The 18,552-nt window shown below is 41.7% G+C and overlaps 1 protein-coding gene across 1 annotated transcript in view; it reads left to right on the top strand.

Annotated features, from left to right (window-relative positions):
- Positions 1-17,908, top strand: part of HS6ST3 (heparan sulfate 6-O-sulfotransferase 3) — a 41,359-nt gene extending 23,451 nt beyond the window's left edge. Inside the window, exon 4 of the mRNA XM_010006351.1 lies at positions 16,930-17,908. Within this exon, the coding sequence (XP_010004653.1) occupies positions 16,930-17,635 (706 nt within the window). The 3' untranslated portion in view covers positions 17,636-17,908. The remainder of the gene's footprint in view (positions 1-16,929) is intronic.
- Positions 17,909-18,552: the final 644 nt, after the last annotated feature.

Genomic DNA, 18,552 nt, shown 5'->3' with positions numbered 1-18,552 from the left:
TGCTGCTTTTCCACGTGTGATTTTTCCGATAATAAATCCCTGCCTGTTCTAGTCATTGTTCCTAGCAGTAAGAATGGTGTTACTGGAATCAAGGTGGAATAAATGTCTGAACGTCTGCAGTGAGTTATTTTTGGAGCTGTGGTTTGCATGAGTATGCTTAATGCTGGTGTATTTATTAAGGCCGTGGAGAAAATTAAAGTGTCACGAATAAAGGTCTATGTGCATGAAAGCTTCCTTTTCATCTAGGCAGAGCCATAGTTTAGCCTGAACACACAGCAGCTGCTATCACAAGATGGAGAGTGGAGATACAAGTGCTAAACAGCACTTGGTGAGACTATTGGGAGGCATAGTTTTGTCACCTATGAAAAATGATACAATTATAAACAAAAATTTTGCCTTAGAAAAAGCCCTTTGAAATGTAACATCTTCAAAGCAAAAAAAGCAGAAACAGATTAGTTTGCATCCTTTTCTTTTTTTGGCTATTTTTACTAGGCAGGTAGCTCATCTTCTAGGCAGGTTGCTGCTCAGGAAACTATGGTGAGATTCCTTTTTTTAAATCACAGGTATTAATTGATGTAAAACATTGTAATATTCAGCATGTGTATTAAAAATAAGATTGACCCAGACTAAGAAATCTACTCCATAAGATAAGCAACACAAACATTGAAATCCTAACAACTGTAGAAAAATGTTAATATGACATTTTAAGCTGAATTCTGCTTTCCTATTTCGATCACGGTTGGATTCTATTGACAATAATATTCTGTATGAAAAAGAAAGCAATTTATAGGGTCAGTTGTGTTTCATATTCAAATATTTGTGTTACTTAGGCTACACATCAGCAACTTTATTCTTTGTTAACACAGAAATACCTTTCATAATGCTGTTATCATCCCATTTCCTTTAGAGCAAGATAAGTTTGTGACCTGAAAACCACTCTGGCTCTTCAAAGGAAAGGGGAGAAATCCTCAGGTAGCAAAGATGAAGATCCTTAAAAATGATCCTTACAAAGTTCCTTAAGGTCCAGGTGTTCCTGGACCTTATACTGAATCTCAGATGAGTTTTGTTTCTGCTGCTTGAATTCACGTTCAGTGTCTGCACAGATGTTCATTAATTTCCATGAGAGATACATTTTAGAATAAAGTCCTGCAGACTGTTTCCCTGGCTGGATCATGTTGAGTTTCAATGTCAAATATCTCTTTGGGGAAAGACTAGGAAGCCTGACCTATTTGCATATGAGAGAGGGTATGGCAACAGTCTGCTGCACTAATGTAAGGAAAGAAGGTTACTTTGCAATAATTAATTTGCAAAGATTACAACCCACAGTTAAAAAAAAAAAAAATCCTCCTTGTGTTTACAGACAAAAAGGAAGACGAGTGGGAACATCAGCTCAGAGAATGTGGCTGGATTTTAATGAAGGCTGGATGGCTTCATGGCCCTTAACAACTTTCATATATAAATGATTTGATATGGCTAATCAAATGTCATGCTTCAAGTAGTCAGTTCATGGCCTGAAGGGATTGGGAAGTACTTTTCCTCCAGTGTACAGATGTGCTTCATTGATTATGATTTGTTAATTCTGGAGAAGGGTTGCAGAGCCAAAGGCATCCCCAATGACTTGCTGCAGCCGGTAATTCACATGGAGTTCCATCAGCACCTTTTCTTTTACCTGAATGCACAAGTATCACAGCAGCCTGAGCTCTGGCATTGGCACTGGATAAACACGACCATGTCGTATGGCAGCATTGCCAAGCGGTCGTGCAAACTTCAAGTTTGCACTGCAGATCAAGGGGCAGAGATTTACTCGAACGAGCTAGCGAATCGGTGGGTTTGTGCTGTATCTGCAAGGCTGAATTCACATAAGTCACTTGCTAGTTTTGCCAAAAGATAAAGAATCCCCCATAAAAGCCGGAGGTTAGAAGCGTAGGCTGCTCTATTTCATCTTACTACCTTCTTTCTCAGAGCATGGCACCTACAGCTGATAGTAGTACAGTGCAGTTCGTAGCTTGGCATGTGCCCCATGGGCTTGATTTGTTAAGATTTGAGGTCAGACAGGTTTGAGGTCGTCCAATTTGTGTCAGGTATTCTGAGGTCAAAGCGATGGTAAGTAATGGAAACCTCACTGAGGTACAATTGAGTTAAGAAGATGCAGGCATACAACACTGTTTCCATAAAGCATCCAGAATATTAAGCAAATAACAAAGTATCCCACCCAAGATTTGTTTCCCTTATCTGCTGGGAGTTGGCAGGACAGTGCAAATAACTTTAATACCATTTGTACCTTAAATTTGTGCCTAGGGGATGCAGTCACACAGAGCTGAAATCCCTAATAGTAGCTTACTTTGAGCTTACCCAGCAAATTGCAATATAATATAGAGTCAGCCTGTCTCACCTTGGCAGTGAGAGCTGACTCTGCGTGTCTGTGTGTGCGTGTGTGTGTGAAAGGTCTCATCTTGCCTGGTTATTGCAAGTAGTAAACTGTGAAAAGCTTTATCAAAGTTCTCTCCATGCCAGGTATGTAATGGAAAATGTACATAAAAATTGATTCCCATGCAAATTACAGGCTTTTCTGTATAGAATTCTATCATTAAATAAATTCCAGTTGGTAAAAACTTTTTTCTAAGATGCCATAAGCTTTATAAGATCAGATTTTGGGAAACAAGGTAAACTTTTTGCTGAGATTTGGGGAAGATAAGAGGGCCCCCTTGTGGAGATTTTGTGTCTGTATATATATATATATACACACACACACATATACATAGTCTGAACTGACGTGGAAAGAAATCTGTTAGGTCAGTGGTTGGGAAGATGCAGTTTTGCTTGTAGCTTTGAGCTGTATTATTCACATAGCAAAGATTAGCGGATTTAATTAGATCCTATCAAGAATTTGAGTGCAAACACAATGTGCAGTGTGAAATGGTAAGTCAGTCGTCTGTCTTTTAGGTATTCTACTGAAATACCCCATCATTTGCTTACTTAATGTCTTACAGGAAAAACTGTGCAGTTGTTTCACGAAAAGAGAAAGGTTAGGAGAAACAAAATTAGTGGTTTTTTTTCTTACAGCTGTACAGTTTCCTTAGCTTTTGGGAATTGTTTTAATGAATAAACAGGAAAGACTGCTCTTACAGTGTTTTCATCAGTAGAATCACCTGAAATTCTTTAATATTCATATTGTTTACTTTATGGGAAGTAAAATCTCAAAATTTATGACCAATACTTCATGCTTTAGACACTTGGCATGTAGGACAGGAGAATGTTTATGATGCCTGCATTTTGTAATGATAATTTATAACTTATGGTCATTATGTTTTATGTCAGAATTAACAAAGACTTGAGGCAAAGCACAGAGAGAATAAATTGATGTACTTTCAAAGGGATTTCAATTACTGGGCCTTTTTATTGTTAATTACTTTATTAATTGAGCAGAATTAGGGTACTGATTCAAAATGAGTTGCAGTGAAAAAACCCATGGAACTTTGATCTGAGCATCCCAGATTTGGAAGAGAGCTACTAGGGGGAAATCTCAGGTGGCTCAGTTAGGAAAGGAGCCTGGATGCCTGCCACTTGAGACACACCCTTGGTTTCCAGTGAAGCCAGCTACAAAGGAACACTGGGGCGGTCCTTGCTGCTTATCTTACCTAACTTAATAATAAAATGGGATAGCAGCAGCTTCTTTAAAAATGAGAAAGAGGATGAACATAAATCTTGTAGCTGAATTTAACATAAATATTTTTGCACTGTTTCAGACCTAACAAAAGTGGACTGAAATATAAATGTCAGAAGATTTAAGGGTTTATTTGTCTTTTCAGGGGCTATTTGAAACCTGCATTCTTGCAGGCAGCTCAGACTCTTCTGGTAACAGATCCCCCATAGTTCTGCATGAAAGCACATATGTGTGTTTTTCTTTATAACTGTGACAAAAGTCCTTGTGTTTTTTAAATTACTGAATAGACAGGAGTCTGTTTCCTTCTCTTTGCATTGGAGCTACATGCTTGCTCCATCACCCAGGCAGTGACCTGCTCTGGGGAGACTGCTCCTGAAACAGGAACCTGCTCTAAGCTAGCTGGCAGCTGCTCAGAGACCGCAACATGATAGTGAGGAGGGTTTTGTGGTTTGTCCTTTGTGCAAAGGGATATTTCACAAATCCTGTCATGCTAAACTGTTAACCGTGATTAAAGGCATCAGACTTGATCAGGAAGGTCCCTTCCCAGCCTGGTTTCTGTAACCCTTGGAAGCTAAGCTGGCAAAACAAGATCAAACTGCAGGTCCCTCGTGCTGTGCTGTCTCCAGATTTGCTGTTCTCTTGTCCCTTGCCTGTCATCACTTTTCTTTTCTCTGGCCAGTCCCTGTTTCTTGCTGCTGCTTGGTGCTGGAGGTCATGCCCTTAGCTTGTCTCTCCTGTACTCATAACATCTCTCTGAGAAAGGCAGGTTCAGGTTCCTCTCCAAGGTGGGGCTAGAGGCAGCACTGGGAAGAGGCAGAGAGCACAGTAGTGCAAATACCTCCTTATTTCATTTTTTCCCTTCTGTGCAGTGACACAGCAAAGGCAGAGACAGGAGAAACAGATGGTTTTTAGTAAAGTTGTTACACAGTCTCCAGATTTCTGTGGTTCTTTGAGGCACAGCAATGATCTGTGCACAATAGGGATGAAGTAGAGTGGGGGCCATGTGAACAACGGATTCCTCCTTTGCCAGTCCTCATCACAAAGGATTTACTATTCTCTCTGGCACAAGGGCATGCATGGTCTTGCATACAGTATCTTTAAAGAATATTATGACCATTATATGTATTTATTGTTTTTGAATAGTATTTCCTCCGTTGTGTTCTCACGTGCTGTCTCTTACAAGCATGAGGTTTTCATTATGCATGTACTTCACAGAACAACCACTCCTTCACTCCTTTCAGCAATTTAAAAAACACTTAGAACAACAGAGCTTGAAGCAATTTAGGCAAAGAACAAAAACCTCTGGAGGGAACTTTGTGAGATTTGTGTCTCATCAAGAAATTATTTACAATTTGTATCAAGGTTGTTTGATGGAAAGTGGCAGATTTGTTTTTCCATCAAATCACTTAATCTGTACATTTTTATTCCCAACCACTTTGCTCTCAAATAAGTTGTCGTTTTCCCATCTTAACTGTTTTTTCTGTTCTCATGCGCAGCAAAGCTGGGGCCACCACTCTCAGCCTTTGGGCTGAGACATGTAAATACCCAGCATCTATGTCTGATAAGGGAAGGGGAATTTACTTTCAATAAAGTATTTGTTCAAGCAGCATCTGCAAAGTGATTATACGAGGCAGAAAACATGAGGCTGAGCGTAATAATTTTCTGGTGGAAATGAAGCTGGTAACAAAATGGGGTGTGCTGAAGGAGGAACTTTCTGGTCTAAAGAAAAGTTATTAATGAATTTCCTCAGGCCTGGTCCTAGGTCTGATCCTGTTTCATGTTTTCATTAATGATGTTGGCACAAAAAGCTGAAGTATGTTAATGAAATTTGCTTTAACACCTTGAGGATTTCAGGAAAAGAGGCAGAATGAAGTTTGGTAGCGCAATGTGCAAGATCATGTGTTTGAGGCCAGCAGAAGCAGATTTTCTCTCAGCTGTGTGATTTTCAGCTGAAACGGGGAGAGTGGAAAGACCTCTATGTATTAGCCAGTGACTGTGAGTATGAGCTTCACAAGTAAATCTGGCCCTGTAAAAACCTGAACACAGTATGAGGGTGTATCAGAACATACATTGCTAGTAGAGATAAGGAAACATTTATTGTACAAGGCACCTTTGAGGCCTCATGTGATATGTGCCCAATTCTAGCCATGTATAGTGAAATGGGAAGTTGTGCAAGGTCAAATGTCAGGAGGAGCTGCTTGTGTGGTCAAAAATACAGAAGCAATCTCAGGAGCTTCCAGCACTGCTAACTCCTGTGGGCCTCCGATCAAAAGCCAGCATGGAAGGCTGAGATGTTGGAAAAGCCGGGGTGTGTCCCTGGGTAGAGCGAACTAAAGCGTGACCAAAAGGGTTTGGGGGACTGCAGGATGGTCACTTCTGGCTTGTCTTATCAGAGAAGTCAATAACAACCTGTACAGCTTTGTAAAAGGAAAGCTGATGTGATTGCTTTCTGATCTCCAACTTAAATGCCATTTCTCCTTCTCTGATGTAACATTTATGAATCCTCTTGATGTGATTGCAGTGTTAACCCAAGAACAGCTAGGTAGATGTAAGTGGACCAGGAACAAGTTTATTCTGGGAATGAAACTTGTGTTCCTAAACATGTGAAACAGCCTTCACAAGCTCTTTGCAACAGGAGAAGTTTCATGAAGAGGATGTTTCAGAAGGGGCTAGGATGTTTTATGAAGGGGAATAATAAAGTTATGTTATCTGTGCTGGAAGAGAAGGGCACTCTCATGGCTCTGGGAGCCTACTTTTGCTAAATAAATCATCAGACCACACTGGGTAACTGAGCATCCTTAGCTCCTACTACTGTGTATTTTCTTTGGTGGCAATGAGGCTGAGTTTATCTACGTGTTTAAATATAGATTTAGATGCCAAATTTTATGCTCTGTATTTGAAAGTTTATGCCTAAATCCTAAAACCAACACACAGGAAAAACCTGTATTAGCTTAGAAAGCTCACACTTATTTGTATGCTGTTCGTGTGCATTTGCTAAAATACTGGGATTAAAATCATGGGTAGCTACATCATTTCATTAGTCTAGGAGCTGTTCAAGATCTACACTTGATACCTGTGAACAGAAGTAATTTCTTTAGAGACATGTAGTTGCTGCAGTGTCCTCTCCAATTTCCAGATACTCTATATTGAACAAAGTATCATTGAAATAAATATTCATGAAGTTGCTTAATAATTCAGGGTGTACTGATTTGAAGTTTTAAAGCCCTAGTTAAAATCATATATAGATAAAACTAAATCTCCTAAAAAGGCAAAGCACTGTACTCTGTCTCTGTACAGTACTCCCTGTACTCTGCCTGGGGTAGCCAGGAGAAGGCAAGAGAGAATAGGTGTGATGTAGTTAGAGGGTTGTCTCTGGTTTGATGTATTTTCAGACAGGACTGTACATCTCTGCACTGTCTTGCAGAATCAGAGAACCTCTGGGGCTGGAAGGGACCTCAGGAGGTCTCTGGTCAACTCCCTGCTTAGAGCAGGGTTACCACTGAGCTCCCAAGGAGTTGCTCAGGGCTCTGTCCAGCTGAGTTTTCAAAACCTCCAAGATGGAGGGCACACAGCTTCTTTGGGCAAAGCTTTCCCAATGCTTATTCTTCTCATAGTGAAAATTATTTTCCATATATCCTCCCTATTTCAATTTATTGCTCTTGTCTCTCATTATCCCACCATGCATGTCAGTGAAGAGCCTGACTCCAACTTCTCACTGACCTCTTAGGTACGTGAAGGCTGCCGTTGGTCCAAACATCCTAATACATGTCTTTGAAATACTTCATTAAAATCTGTGTCCTCACAAATTTATGTTCTCCTATCTCAAGAAAAAAAGTCTTAGCACTCCCAATTCCCTTTTGCAGCAGTAGGTCCTGAATTCAATTTTCACTAATTATTTTGAAGGGGGGTTGGCAATATGATATGTAGAAAATGCTATTATTATTATTATTATGTTTATTCATAACTTTTAAAAAGTACAAAATCACAGATCTTAACTCCAGAAGCCTACAGTGGTTTAAAAGAAAATTCTCAGTTTGCATAGTCCCAAGCCAGTTGTCTTCATCTCTTCAATATTTAATAAAATAAAATAAAATAGCCTCCCCAAATGTGGCTTTTACCACTGTTTGCAGTACAGGTGGAGTGCTGGATTTTTAATCTTTTCTCTAAATAATATAAATTTAAACCAGTGCTATGTGCTAGCATCTCGCTCTTCTTATACAATCTTATAATTATACAATCATTAAGGTTAGAAAAGACCTCTAAGATCATCAAGTCCAACCATCAGCCCAACACCACCATGCCAAATAACCCTGTCCTGAAGTGCCATGTCTATATGTTTTTTTAACATCTCCACAGATGGTGACTCCACCATTTCTCTGGACAGCCTGTTCTAGTGCCTGACAACCCTTTCAGTAAAGGAATTTTTCCTGATATCCAGTCTAAACCTCCCATGGTGCAACTTGAGGCCATTTCCTCTCGTATCCTTGCACAGCTCTACACCATTGTTGAATTTGCCCTAGATTCGCTTCAAGGAAAGTTAGAGTCTTTAGGTGGAAAAATTCTTAATGTTGTGCATGTAGCATTTGTGTTGCTACAACTTCACTCCCTTCCTTCTAACCTTCTGGATTACCCTAAATCTCTGCTGTTAAAAGTTGTTTGATGTCGGAGAGTGAGCGATCTCTAATGACACTCTGTCATCTGGCATTCTTCAATCATCTGATCAACACTAATCATCTGATCAACAGCCATAAAATAAAAATAAAAATAAAAATGTTGGAAAGCCTTCCTGGGGGTTTTCTGATAGCATGTGTACAGAATTTAATTTGATATTTCAGGGGATATTTAGGAATAAAAAGGCCTTGCCATTTCTAAACAGAAAAACCACGACTTTTACGATGAGTTCTAAAATAGCAGTTTAATGTGAAGGAAACTGAAGTTGGTGACAGGGAGTATCTCTGCTAAAATGGAATGAAATGGGAGGTTTCCCATTTCTTAAATGCTTCCAGTGCCCAAACACCATATTTCTCTTGTCTGTAATGGACTTTGTCATCACAAGTGTACATCCACATCTGGAGCAACTTCCTTTGCTATCCAGAACCAGAAATAAAACCCCAGCTGTCAGACTCCAAGGCCTCCCCCTGTCTAAATGATATGCTGATATATCAGCAAGGAAAACAAAATGAAGGCTGATTTCCTAACTGCTGGCTTGGAGATTTGTGTGAAATAGTACAAAAGTTACTTTAAACTTACATTTGCTTTGAGAAGTAAAGGGAAGAGATAGAGTTGGGGCTGTTCAGCCTGGAGAAGAGAGGGCTCCAGGGAGACCTTTGAGTGGCCTTCCAGTGCCTGAAGGGGATACAGGAAAGCTGGGGAGGGACTTTTTATAAGGGCATGTAGTGAAAAGGTGAGGGGTGATGACTTTAAACTGGAAAAGGGGAGTTTTAGCTTAGACATTAGGAGTAAATTCTGTAGTGACAGAATAGGGTGGTGAGACACTGGAACAGGTTGCCCAGGGAAGTTATGGCTGCCCCATCCATGGAAGTGTTCAGGGATAGGTTGGATAGAACTTTGAGCAACCTGATCTAGTGGGAGGTGTCCCTGCCCATGCAGGGGGATGGGAACTAATAGATCTTTAATGTCTTTTCCAACCCAAACCATTCTATGATTCTGTGAATGATCCAGCTCCAAAAACATGATTAGAAAGAGATACCTTAACGTGAGCAGTGTATGTCACAGGTACAAAAAGTCATGAATCTGAGGTTCTCTGTACTTATTTCTCAGTCATTACAAAATATTACTTTGCTTGTTGGTTTTTGAGGTTGGCCTGAAATTTTCACTCTGTGAATATGTCTGTGCAGTCAAGGGAGCCTTTGACTCCAGGCATGGGGTTCACCTTACAGATGGAGACACCTGTATGTTGGTGCTTATGATGTAGACATCTCCAAGTTAACAGGTATCTTAGCTTCCATTGTGGTCAGGCTACACAAGGCAATGCATGGGCAGCCTCTGAAGTGATACTGCTCATGCCAGAGCTGGCACCTACCCTTAGCCAGCTACGTCCCTCTCTGGACACACACCCTTACCTGGGCTCAGCAGCTCCCTGCTGGCTTCTGAGGTTTCTTAGACATGTAGCTTATATATAGACCACTGCATTTACATGTCTTGCCCAGGAAGCTGTATTCAGTCCCTTCTCTGAGCAGACATGTCCTACAGACTTAGCTGCACTATATGTCACTGGGATAACAAAAAGTGTAGTTAACAACCAGAATCTTGTGACCAGTTTGGAAATAGGAAACAGTGGCCAGTTTTCTTCTCATTGGATTCAGAGCCATGGGACAAAAACTCAGAGCAAAATCTAAAATATTTAGATTTTGTATCTCAAAATTCAAGGGGTTTTGGTGGTTTTTTATTTAACTCTGCTGAAGTCAGTGACAAGTTGTTGACAACTCACAGTGGTCTAGCATCCTGTGACAGATGCGAAGCTGAAGAAACCTATGTGCTGTTGCTGCATCATCTTTGCAAAAGTTTGTGGGCTAGATGGAGTCTGCGTGTCTGGCTTGGTGGGTGAGCTGTCTGATGCTTCCTGCATGATTAAGAAGTGTACAGTCAGTTCTCGTTCCTTTGGGCAGCCTGTCTATAAATTAAGCATAGCATAGATGCAGTGACACCCTGCACAGTAATGCTGCCAGCCATGAGCTGATACATCTGCATTATGCCAGGGTGATTTGATCAGTTCAGATCAGCCCAGCAATGTTTCTTTGCTGTCTGCCTCCCTCCACCATCCTTGTTGCATGCTCTTATTCCCTAATTCATGTACTGAATCCTAGAACAGAATCATAGAATGGTTAATATTGGAAGGGACCTTAAAGATCATCAGGTTCCAACCTCCCTGCTATGAGCAGGGACACCTCCTGCTAGACCAGGCTGCACAAGGGCTCATCCAACCTGGCCTTGAACACCTTCAGGGATGAGGCATCCACAAGCTCCCTAGGCAACCTATTCCAGCACCTTACTACCCTCATGGTAAATAATTTCTTCCTGATGTCTAACCTAAACTCTTTCAGTTTAAAACTGTTACCCCTTGTCCTCTCACTGTAATTTCTGGTGACAGGTTTCTCCCCAGCTTTCCTGTATGTCCCTTCAGGTAGTGGAAGACTGTAAGGTCTCCCTGGAGCCTTCTCTTCTCCAGGCTGAGCAGCCCCAATTCTCTTGGCCTGTCTTCATAGCAAAGGTGCTCCAGCTCTTTGATCATCTTCATGGCCCTTTGGTCTGTGTATTTATTTCATCTGTTAACCCTCTTCTCTTCACTGTTACTCATACTGACTGTACTTCTCCTGAAGAGAGGTTGCTGATCAGTGGTTAAGTCTGTTACTGCCTCTGACAATGTGGGCTTCTGGATAAAACTGGGAAGCATAAGGCTTCTGTTCACATAAGGATGATCCTTCTTAATGCTTCATCTTGCCATGACTTCCATGGTTAGCAGAAGCATGCTGCCAGGCTGGCTTTTGCTGAGTATTTCAGGCCTTTCCTCAAGAGCACACTCACTTCCAGGGTTAAAGCTGCTTACCTCTAGTCTCCATTTGGGTTATGTACTTCACCAGGGTTTTTATTTTCCTCGCTACCAGGAAAAACCAGAACATGGATGGTTTTATGATGCACCTGGGTTTTTCAGTCATTTTGATTCTTCTTTCTTCTGTCTGTTCGTGTCTTCCAAAATATTCTACAGTGACTCTTTTTCTCCACCTCAAATATCCCTCCGTCTCTGCATCAGCTGCTATGAGTACACTATTCTCCTCTTATGAATCTCATCACTCCTTGCACCATGTAAGGTCCTGCCTCACACTTCGAAAGAAGAGGGGAATAACTTGTTTATTCTCTACTCTGAGCCTCTGAGAGTGCTGTGTCATCTCCCCTTGTGCTGGCTGCTCCACATGAGACAGACAGGGACAGAGAAGATGCCACTCATGCTTCTTCCTCAGGAGGCCCTCCAGGATGCTTTTGTTCTCGATGTGTGGTGATCCTTCCTGTGCTTAGTAAGTCTCCTTCAGCTGGGACGTCTGTTCCATGGTGATAGAGGAGGCAAAATGCCCTGGTTTGGGATCACCTTCACTTATATCAGTCTGCTCCTCTGAAATTAATTTTTAAACCAGAGCAGTACTACTGAAGAATTAATGTAAGATTATAGGTTTAATATTCAAATGCCATATAATGTGAAAGAAATACGTGTTCTTAGGTTATGCCTAGAAGCTCATTTTAGCTGTTCTATTAATTAATGGTTTTCTTTGCCTAATGCTAATGAAGAGACCGGATTTCATGCGGGTGGGACTAGAGCCTTGTGAATTCCCAAGTGCTTTTTTTTAACTCTTATGCAGCCACACTTGACACCAGTGCTTCTTTGGGCCCTTGCACGGATCATCAGACCCTTGCCCTGACCATCATGGAGCTTAGCATCTGTCAAAAAAATCAGCCATCCCGTAGCAGTGACTTCGATAACCCATTAATTTCTGTACATTATGCACAAAAAGAGGTTGTTTCCTCTGAGGAAGTTGTATGAATATCCTTTCAGGAGGTGTTTACATTGTGCCTAGTGGTTTGTGAGATGTGAGCGGAACTGTTTGTAGATGTCAGTGTGTTTATATAGACAGTCACAGGATACATTGGCAAATGCACACTATGCCTTTGCTCTAATTTTCCTTCCGTTGGCAACTGCAGCTCATGGCCAGATTCCCATTTAAATTTTTATACATACACATGCACTCACACGCTTGTATATATAGCTGTAGGTTAGATGCAAGTGTATAGATACAGATACAGATATAGATATAGATATAATTGGTATAGGTTTTAATGGATTTGGAATGTTCTGTGGAAAGCATCTTCTCACTGACGTGTCAGTATATTCTGCTTGGCTTGCCTTTAAGCACTGAGGGTGTCTGTGACAGCAGTTTGAGTAATCGATGATGGGAGTCCTTTGAAATGAAGCCAGTAAGTCTGTGATGAGTTTGCTTTGTCAAAGAGGGTAGCAGAAGTTATTACTTAATTCTTTGCTGAGTATTTCCCACAGTGAGTAGCTGTGGAGCTTCATGTAGCCACACAAGTGCTAGCGTGGCTGATGGAAGGGGGTCATTTATACCAACCAGAACAAGTGGATGTCTGTGTTCAGAGTAGCTCAGGCACGCTCAGTATGCAGCTGACTTGGTGCTCTTCTAACAGAGAAGACAGGGGAGACTGGAGGCTATCCCCAGTTTCATGTTTTTATGAAGTGCTTCTTGTTTTTATTATTAGCTGACTCCTCAGCCATTCGTTAGGCACTGAGAGCTCTGAAATGCTGCCGTATTTAATCCATAAATGTCAACATTCAAAAGCAATTTCCCAAGATAATTTTTATAATTTTCCAACTGAAACAAGCATGCATGACCTACGTATTTTTGCTTATAAACTTATTCTAGAGACATGTCATCCTTTTCCCTGAAAGAAAAATTTGTGCCATAAGTGCTGCACAGCATCCCCCAGCCCTCTGCGTAGCGTTGCAACTGTGTCGTCTGGACAGTGCCCAAAATCAGGTGGAAGAAACCTTAAAGTCTTTCAGCCTCAGATTGGTTAAAGGGCTGACAGAGTCCTGAACAGAAGGTTAAACAGAAGGTTGTAAACTGTGAATGTGGCAGGGATGGCTGCACTCAGTTATTAGTGCCTTGGAAACTAAGCATATAACAGGCTGCTCTTAAAGCTTGTCTAGCAGGTAAAGAACCCATTCAGCTGATGACACAAGAAGGCAAGACTCTGAAAGATGCACGAACCAGAAGGAAATTGATCAGGATAGCAAAAACAGATGCAGAAGTCAGGTAGTCACAAAGAGGAGCAGCAACAAACTGGTGAAAGTTCCTCACCCAGTCTACACACGAGAAGCTGCAGATGTTATACAAAAAGGCACTGTTCTCATTTCCCTGCATTTGCTTCATACTCCTGTTTATTGCACATCAAATGCGTTTACATATCCAGGGAAGAAATGGAAATGATGGATGCAAAGGAGATATTTTTGTTAATTGTTGTTGAGCTGAGTCATGCCTGACTGGAGCTGCTGGAGATGGGTGAGGGAAGACAGAACTATATTAGATGTATAAATAATTGTCAAGAGCAACTTTTAAACCTATCTGTTACTACATATCAACATCTAAAATTATCCAAAGAGAAGAGGGGCAAAAATACAAGGACTAAGCCAATGCCAAGTCTCTGTCAAAGTAGATGTTGGCAGCTGCCTTTGAATCTTTGTCCATTTTATTATTTATTTATTTATTGGGGTATTTCTGCCCTGTTGGAGCTTCAATCATGTTCTGCCACAACCCAAACACTGCCTGCTGGATGTTGCAACAATGGTGTCTTTTGCTCAGAGCTGATGGGTATGTGAGAGTTGGGCTGCCTTATCTGCACAACACTAATGAAATGAGTCCGCATTTTTGTCCCATTAGTTGGAAAGTGATTGTTAATGTGCTCTCATACATGGAACGTATGAGATGGGAAAGTCTGAGAAGGGAAAGTTATACTGGAAGTGCTTAAAGATAGCGTTTTTTTCACAGTGGATTTATACTGCAGAACACACAGAAAGATTTCTGGTCATCCCTGCTCTGCAGGAGTGCTGAAGAGGGATTTTGGAAATACCTTTCTAGGGATGGTTATGTGATCCTTGGGTTCACTATTGATGTGGGCTGTGTAAGAGACTGAAGTGGTTCAAAACAGCTGAAGTGCAGTTTGGTCATATATGAGTGGCAGCCAGAAAACCCAAGCCCCACATTATTTTGGAAATACCATTCTTCAGAATATCATCTGATACAAATCATGGCTTCCAATGCAATTGACAATAAAATACATCCATGGCACTCCCTGGTTTATATCCATCCCTGTAATCCTTCTGCTGTGAAATAATCCATGAAACAGCTGTTTCCATTAGATAGTAATTCAAGAAACAACCCTGCAGCAGGACATAGTCTGTAGTTTGGCCTCATAACCTTATTCCGGAAAGTATAATGTAGATTCTCTAGGTGGAGAACTCAGGACAAAGCATTCAGCCCTGTTCCCTTTTGCTTTGTTTGCATAGGGGAAAATATCTGCATTTTTAGCATTATGTGGGAAAATATCTGGGTTTATGACAAACTGGAGGCTTATGGAGAAGCTCTGGGGAATCTTTAGTGGCAGAAAACAGATAATATCTGAAAAAAGAGAGGTAATTGCTTGGAAATTATTAGCAATTTTGAGATTTTTCATTTAGCTGGAGTTAGCTTGTGTATGAGATGGCATTCACAAAGTGTTGGTTTGTTTACAGGGTAACATGTCTACAGCAAGCTTGCTTCATCATTCTCTAGGCTCAAGAAAGGGTACCAGTATCAGCCTTCTGTTAAGAAATCTTAGGGCTCATGATTTATTAATGGATTGTTTGCAGTCAGATGAGTCATGCAAACTCACAAGCCTATTTTTGTACCAGACCGTGTGTTAATTTTAGTCATTAATCTTCCTGCTGGTAATTCTAGCTGACAGAAATTCTAAGTATTTTGGGTTTGCTTTGTCTTTAAGATACCACCCTGTAATTCAGGTGAGTTGTTACTGAATAAAACATTTCTCAGAAAAAAACCCTCCATCTGTGAAAGCCTGCTAGAAGCATACTCAATTGCAGTCCATTTCAGGTTGCCATAAATAGATGAAAAAACTGAATTCAATAGCTAAAAAATGGACTGACAATGTGAGTTCTGCAGTTATTTGCCATATTTCAAATCAATATTTCTTGGTGTTTCTTTTGTATTCTTGACAAGTGAGGCTGAATAATGATAATCTTTATATCAACAAATGCTTCTGTACTACATGATTGTAACTAATTTCAATCAAGCACTTGTCTAGAATTAAGTCATAGGAATGGATTTTGGGTGTCTCATTAGCTTCATTCCAACCGATTTAATAATAGGGTTCTTCCTAAGTAGGTGGCTTATGCCAGTCTCCCACATGGTATTTTTATGACTAGCAGCATCCACATGAAATTGCTCATGCTTTCTTATTTTCTGACCAAACACTGCATGGATTACCATCTTACAAGACATAGAATAATAGAATGGTTTGGTTTGGAAGGGAATTTAAAGATGTAGTTCCAACTGCGAGACCTCCCACTAGACCAGGCTGCTGAAAGTCCCATCCAACCTGCTCTTGAACACTTCCAGGGATGGGGCAGCCACAACCTCCCTAGGCAACCTTTTCCGATATCTCACCACTCTCAGAGTAAAGAATTTCTTCCTACTGTCTAACCTAGATCTCCCCTCTTCCAGTTTAAAGCCGTTACCCTTCATCCTGTCACTACAAGCCCTTGTAAAAGTCCCCTCCAGCTTTCCTGTATGCCCCTTAAGGAGAAGAGAAGGCTCTGGGGAGACCTTATAGTGGCACTGGAAGGTGCTCTAAGGTCCCCCCAGAGCCTTCTCTTCTCCAGGCTGAACAGCCCCAACTGTCTCAGCCTGTCTTCATAGGAAGGTGCTCCAGCCCTCTGATCATATTTTAGGCCCTCCTCTGAACTCACTCCAAGAGGTCCCAGTCCTTACTGTGTTGAAGGTGCCAGAACTGGACACAGTACTCCAGGTGAGATCTCATGAGAGTGAAGTAGAGGGGAAGAATCCTTTCTCTTGACCTGCTGGCCACGCTTCCTTTGATGCAGCCCAGGACACCGGTGGCTTTCTGGGCTGCAAGCGCACATTGCCGGCTCATGTTGAGTTTCTCATCAACCAACACCCCCAGGTCCTTCTCCTCAGGGCTGCTCTCCATCCATTCTCTGTCCAGCCTCTATTTGTACTTGGGATTGCCCCAACCCAAGTGCAGGACCTTGCATGTTTCAATCCAGAAGGGAAGTGGCAAGACGATGTAAATTTCTTCTCCCGCTGTTTCTGATATTACTGAGGGTTAGCATTTCAAAGTAGAGGGGAGTACAATCCAGTTAATTAACTGCTACGTAAAGTAACGATCACTGGACAGTTGATAGGTCAAAGTAATTCCATTTCTTTGATATCTGCTTATTTCCTTTCACCTCTTTCTCCTCCCAATTTACCTTGTGTTTTATTCGCAGTATTTATGAAGCTCTAAGCTTTTTACTGTCTCAGAAGTAGTAACTTACAAGTGCCTACATTACACCGGAAAAAGCAAAGGGGGTGGTGCTGCTCGGTAACTGGTAACTCTTTTGTTGACAAATAAACAAATTAAATTCCCTGAATCTTGAAACTGTATTTAATTATATGTTTCAGGAACTTCTATTACATCACGATGCTGAGGGATCCTGTGTCACGCTACTTGAGTGAGTGGAAACATGTCCAGAGGGGTGCGACGTGGAAAACTTCCCTTCATATGTGCGATGGAAGAAGCCCAACACCAGACGAGCTGCCCACCTGTTACGAAGGAGACGACTGGTCTGGAGTCAGTTTGCAGGAATTCATGGATTGTACCTACAACTTGGCCAACAACCGCCAGGTGCGCATGCTGGCAGACCTCAGCCTGGTGGGATGCTACAACTTGACTTCTATGAATGAGAGTGAAAGAAATACGATTCTTCTCCAAAGCGCCAAGAACAATCTGAAAAACATGGCCTTCTTTGGGCTCACAGAGTTTCAGAGGAAAACCCAGTATCTCTTTGAGAGGACCTTCAACCTGAAGTTCATTTCCCCATTCACCCAGCTCAACGTGACGCGGGCCTCCAACGTGGACATTGATGAGGATGTGAGGCAGAGGATAGAGGAGCTGAATTTCTTGGATGTGCAGCTGTACGAATACGCCAAGGACCTGTTCCTGCAGCGCTTCCAGTACTCCAAGCAAGAGGAGCATCAGCAGAACCGTTTAAAGAGGCGAGAGGAGCGGCGGCTGCTGCGGGAGCAGAGAGCTCACCAGTGGCCCCGGGAAGAGGCAGCAGAAGTAGCTGTCACTGAAGATTATAACAGTCAGGTTGCAAGGTGGTGATGCTCCTCCATCTTGACTAACCAATGAGAGGATCAGAGAGTTTGTGCCACTTGGCAACTTGGGACATAGCCAAGGAGGGCTTACTGCTTTAGTAAATGAGACCATGTCTGAAAACTGCTCCTCCTTGTCTCTGTTTTTCTTGTTTTCTGCCAGTGAGGAGAATGTATTTTTTTCTCAGTAGGCTTTGGTTAGTGTTATTAAATGGCAGTAGAATAGATTCCTGTCCGAAAAGACTTCCTTCAAAGCCCTAAGCTATGAGGATGTGTTGAAGAGAGAGCTGTATCCTTTGCATTAACAAATATACCCTATACAAGCTGAGCTATCAAAACTTGTGCAGATGTGAATGAAAAATTGGGAAAAAATACCAGGTTTGGTTCCTATGTGACATGAGACATTTCATACTGTTCTTTGCAACTCTAGTGCTTAGCTTTATAGTGAATGAAAGGGAGGAAAGCACATTGCCCTTCAAACCTCTACATGCTGTGTTTTGATTAAGGGAAGAATTTGCTGAGGTGATTAAAAGAGACCTAGGAAATGTGGGGCTGGGCCATCGCTTGTCTGTTCTGTTAGCCAGCAATCCATCAGAGATTATTTCTAAGTGAAGTGATGGAGGGGTTAGCTTATTTCTCCACAGACGTTGAGAGTACTGAACACAGCCAGGTAGCAGCCATCTTTCTGAGTGCATGTGACAAAGGGAAAGCTTTGAGAAATGAGGTTCACATGGCAGCTGGGCACATGTCGCGGAGATTATCTGGCTGGAGGCAATGAAATCAGCCTTTGCATTCACAAAAGGTGAAGAGGAGCCAAGCAACTACAGGGAAGAGGCAAGAGAGAGCAGGAAAAGCTTAAATATGAGTGTGACATTTTCCAGATTTGCTGTAAAAGCCTGAAGATACATTGTCTGTGAAGGCAGGCAG

Source organism: Chaetura pelagica, unplaced genomic scaffold (genome assembly GCF_000747805.2).
Source record: "Chaetura pelagica isolate M959 unplaced genomic scaffold, ChaPel_1.0 scaffold29, whole genome shotgun sequence".
NCBI classification, from domain to species: Eukaryota; Metazoa; Chordata; class Aves; order Apodiformes; family Apodidae; genus Chaetura; species Chaetura pelagica.
The sequence above is the reverse complement of the archived record's forward strand: the minus strand, read 5'-3'. Positions and strand labels throughout refer to the sequence as shown.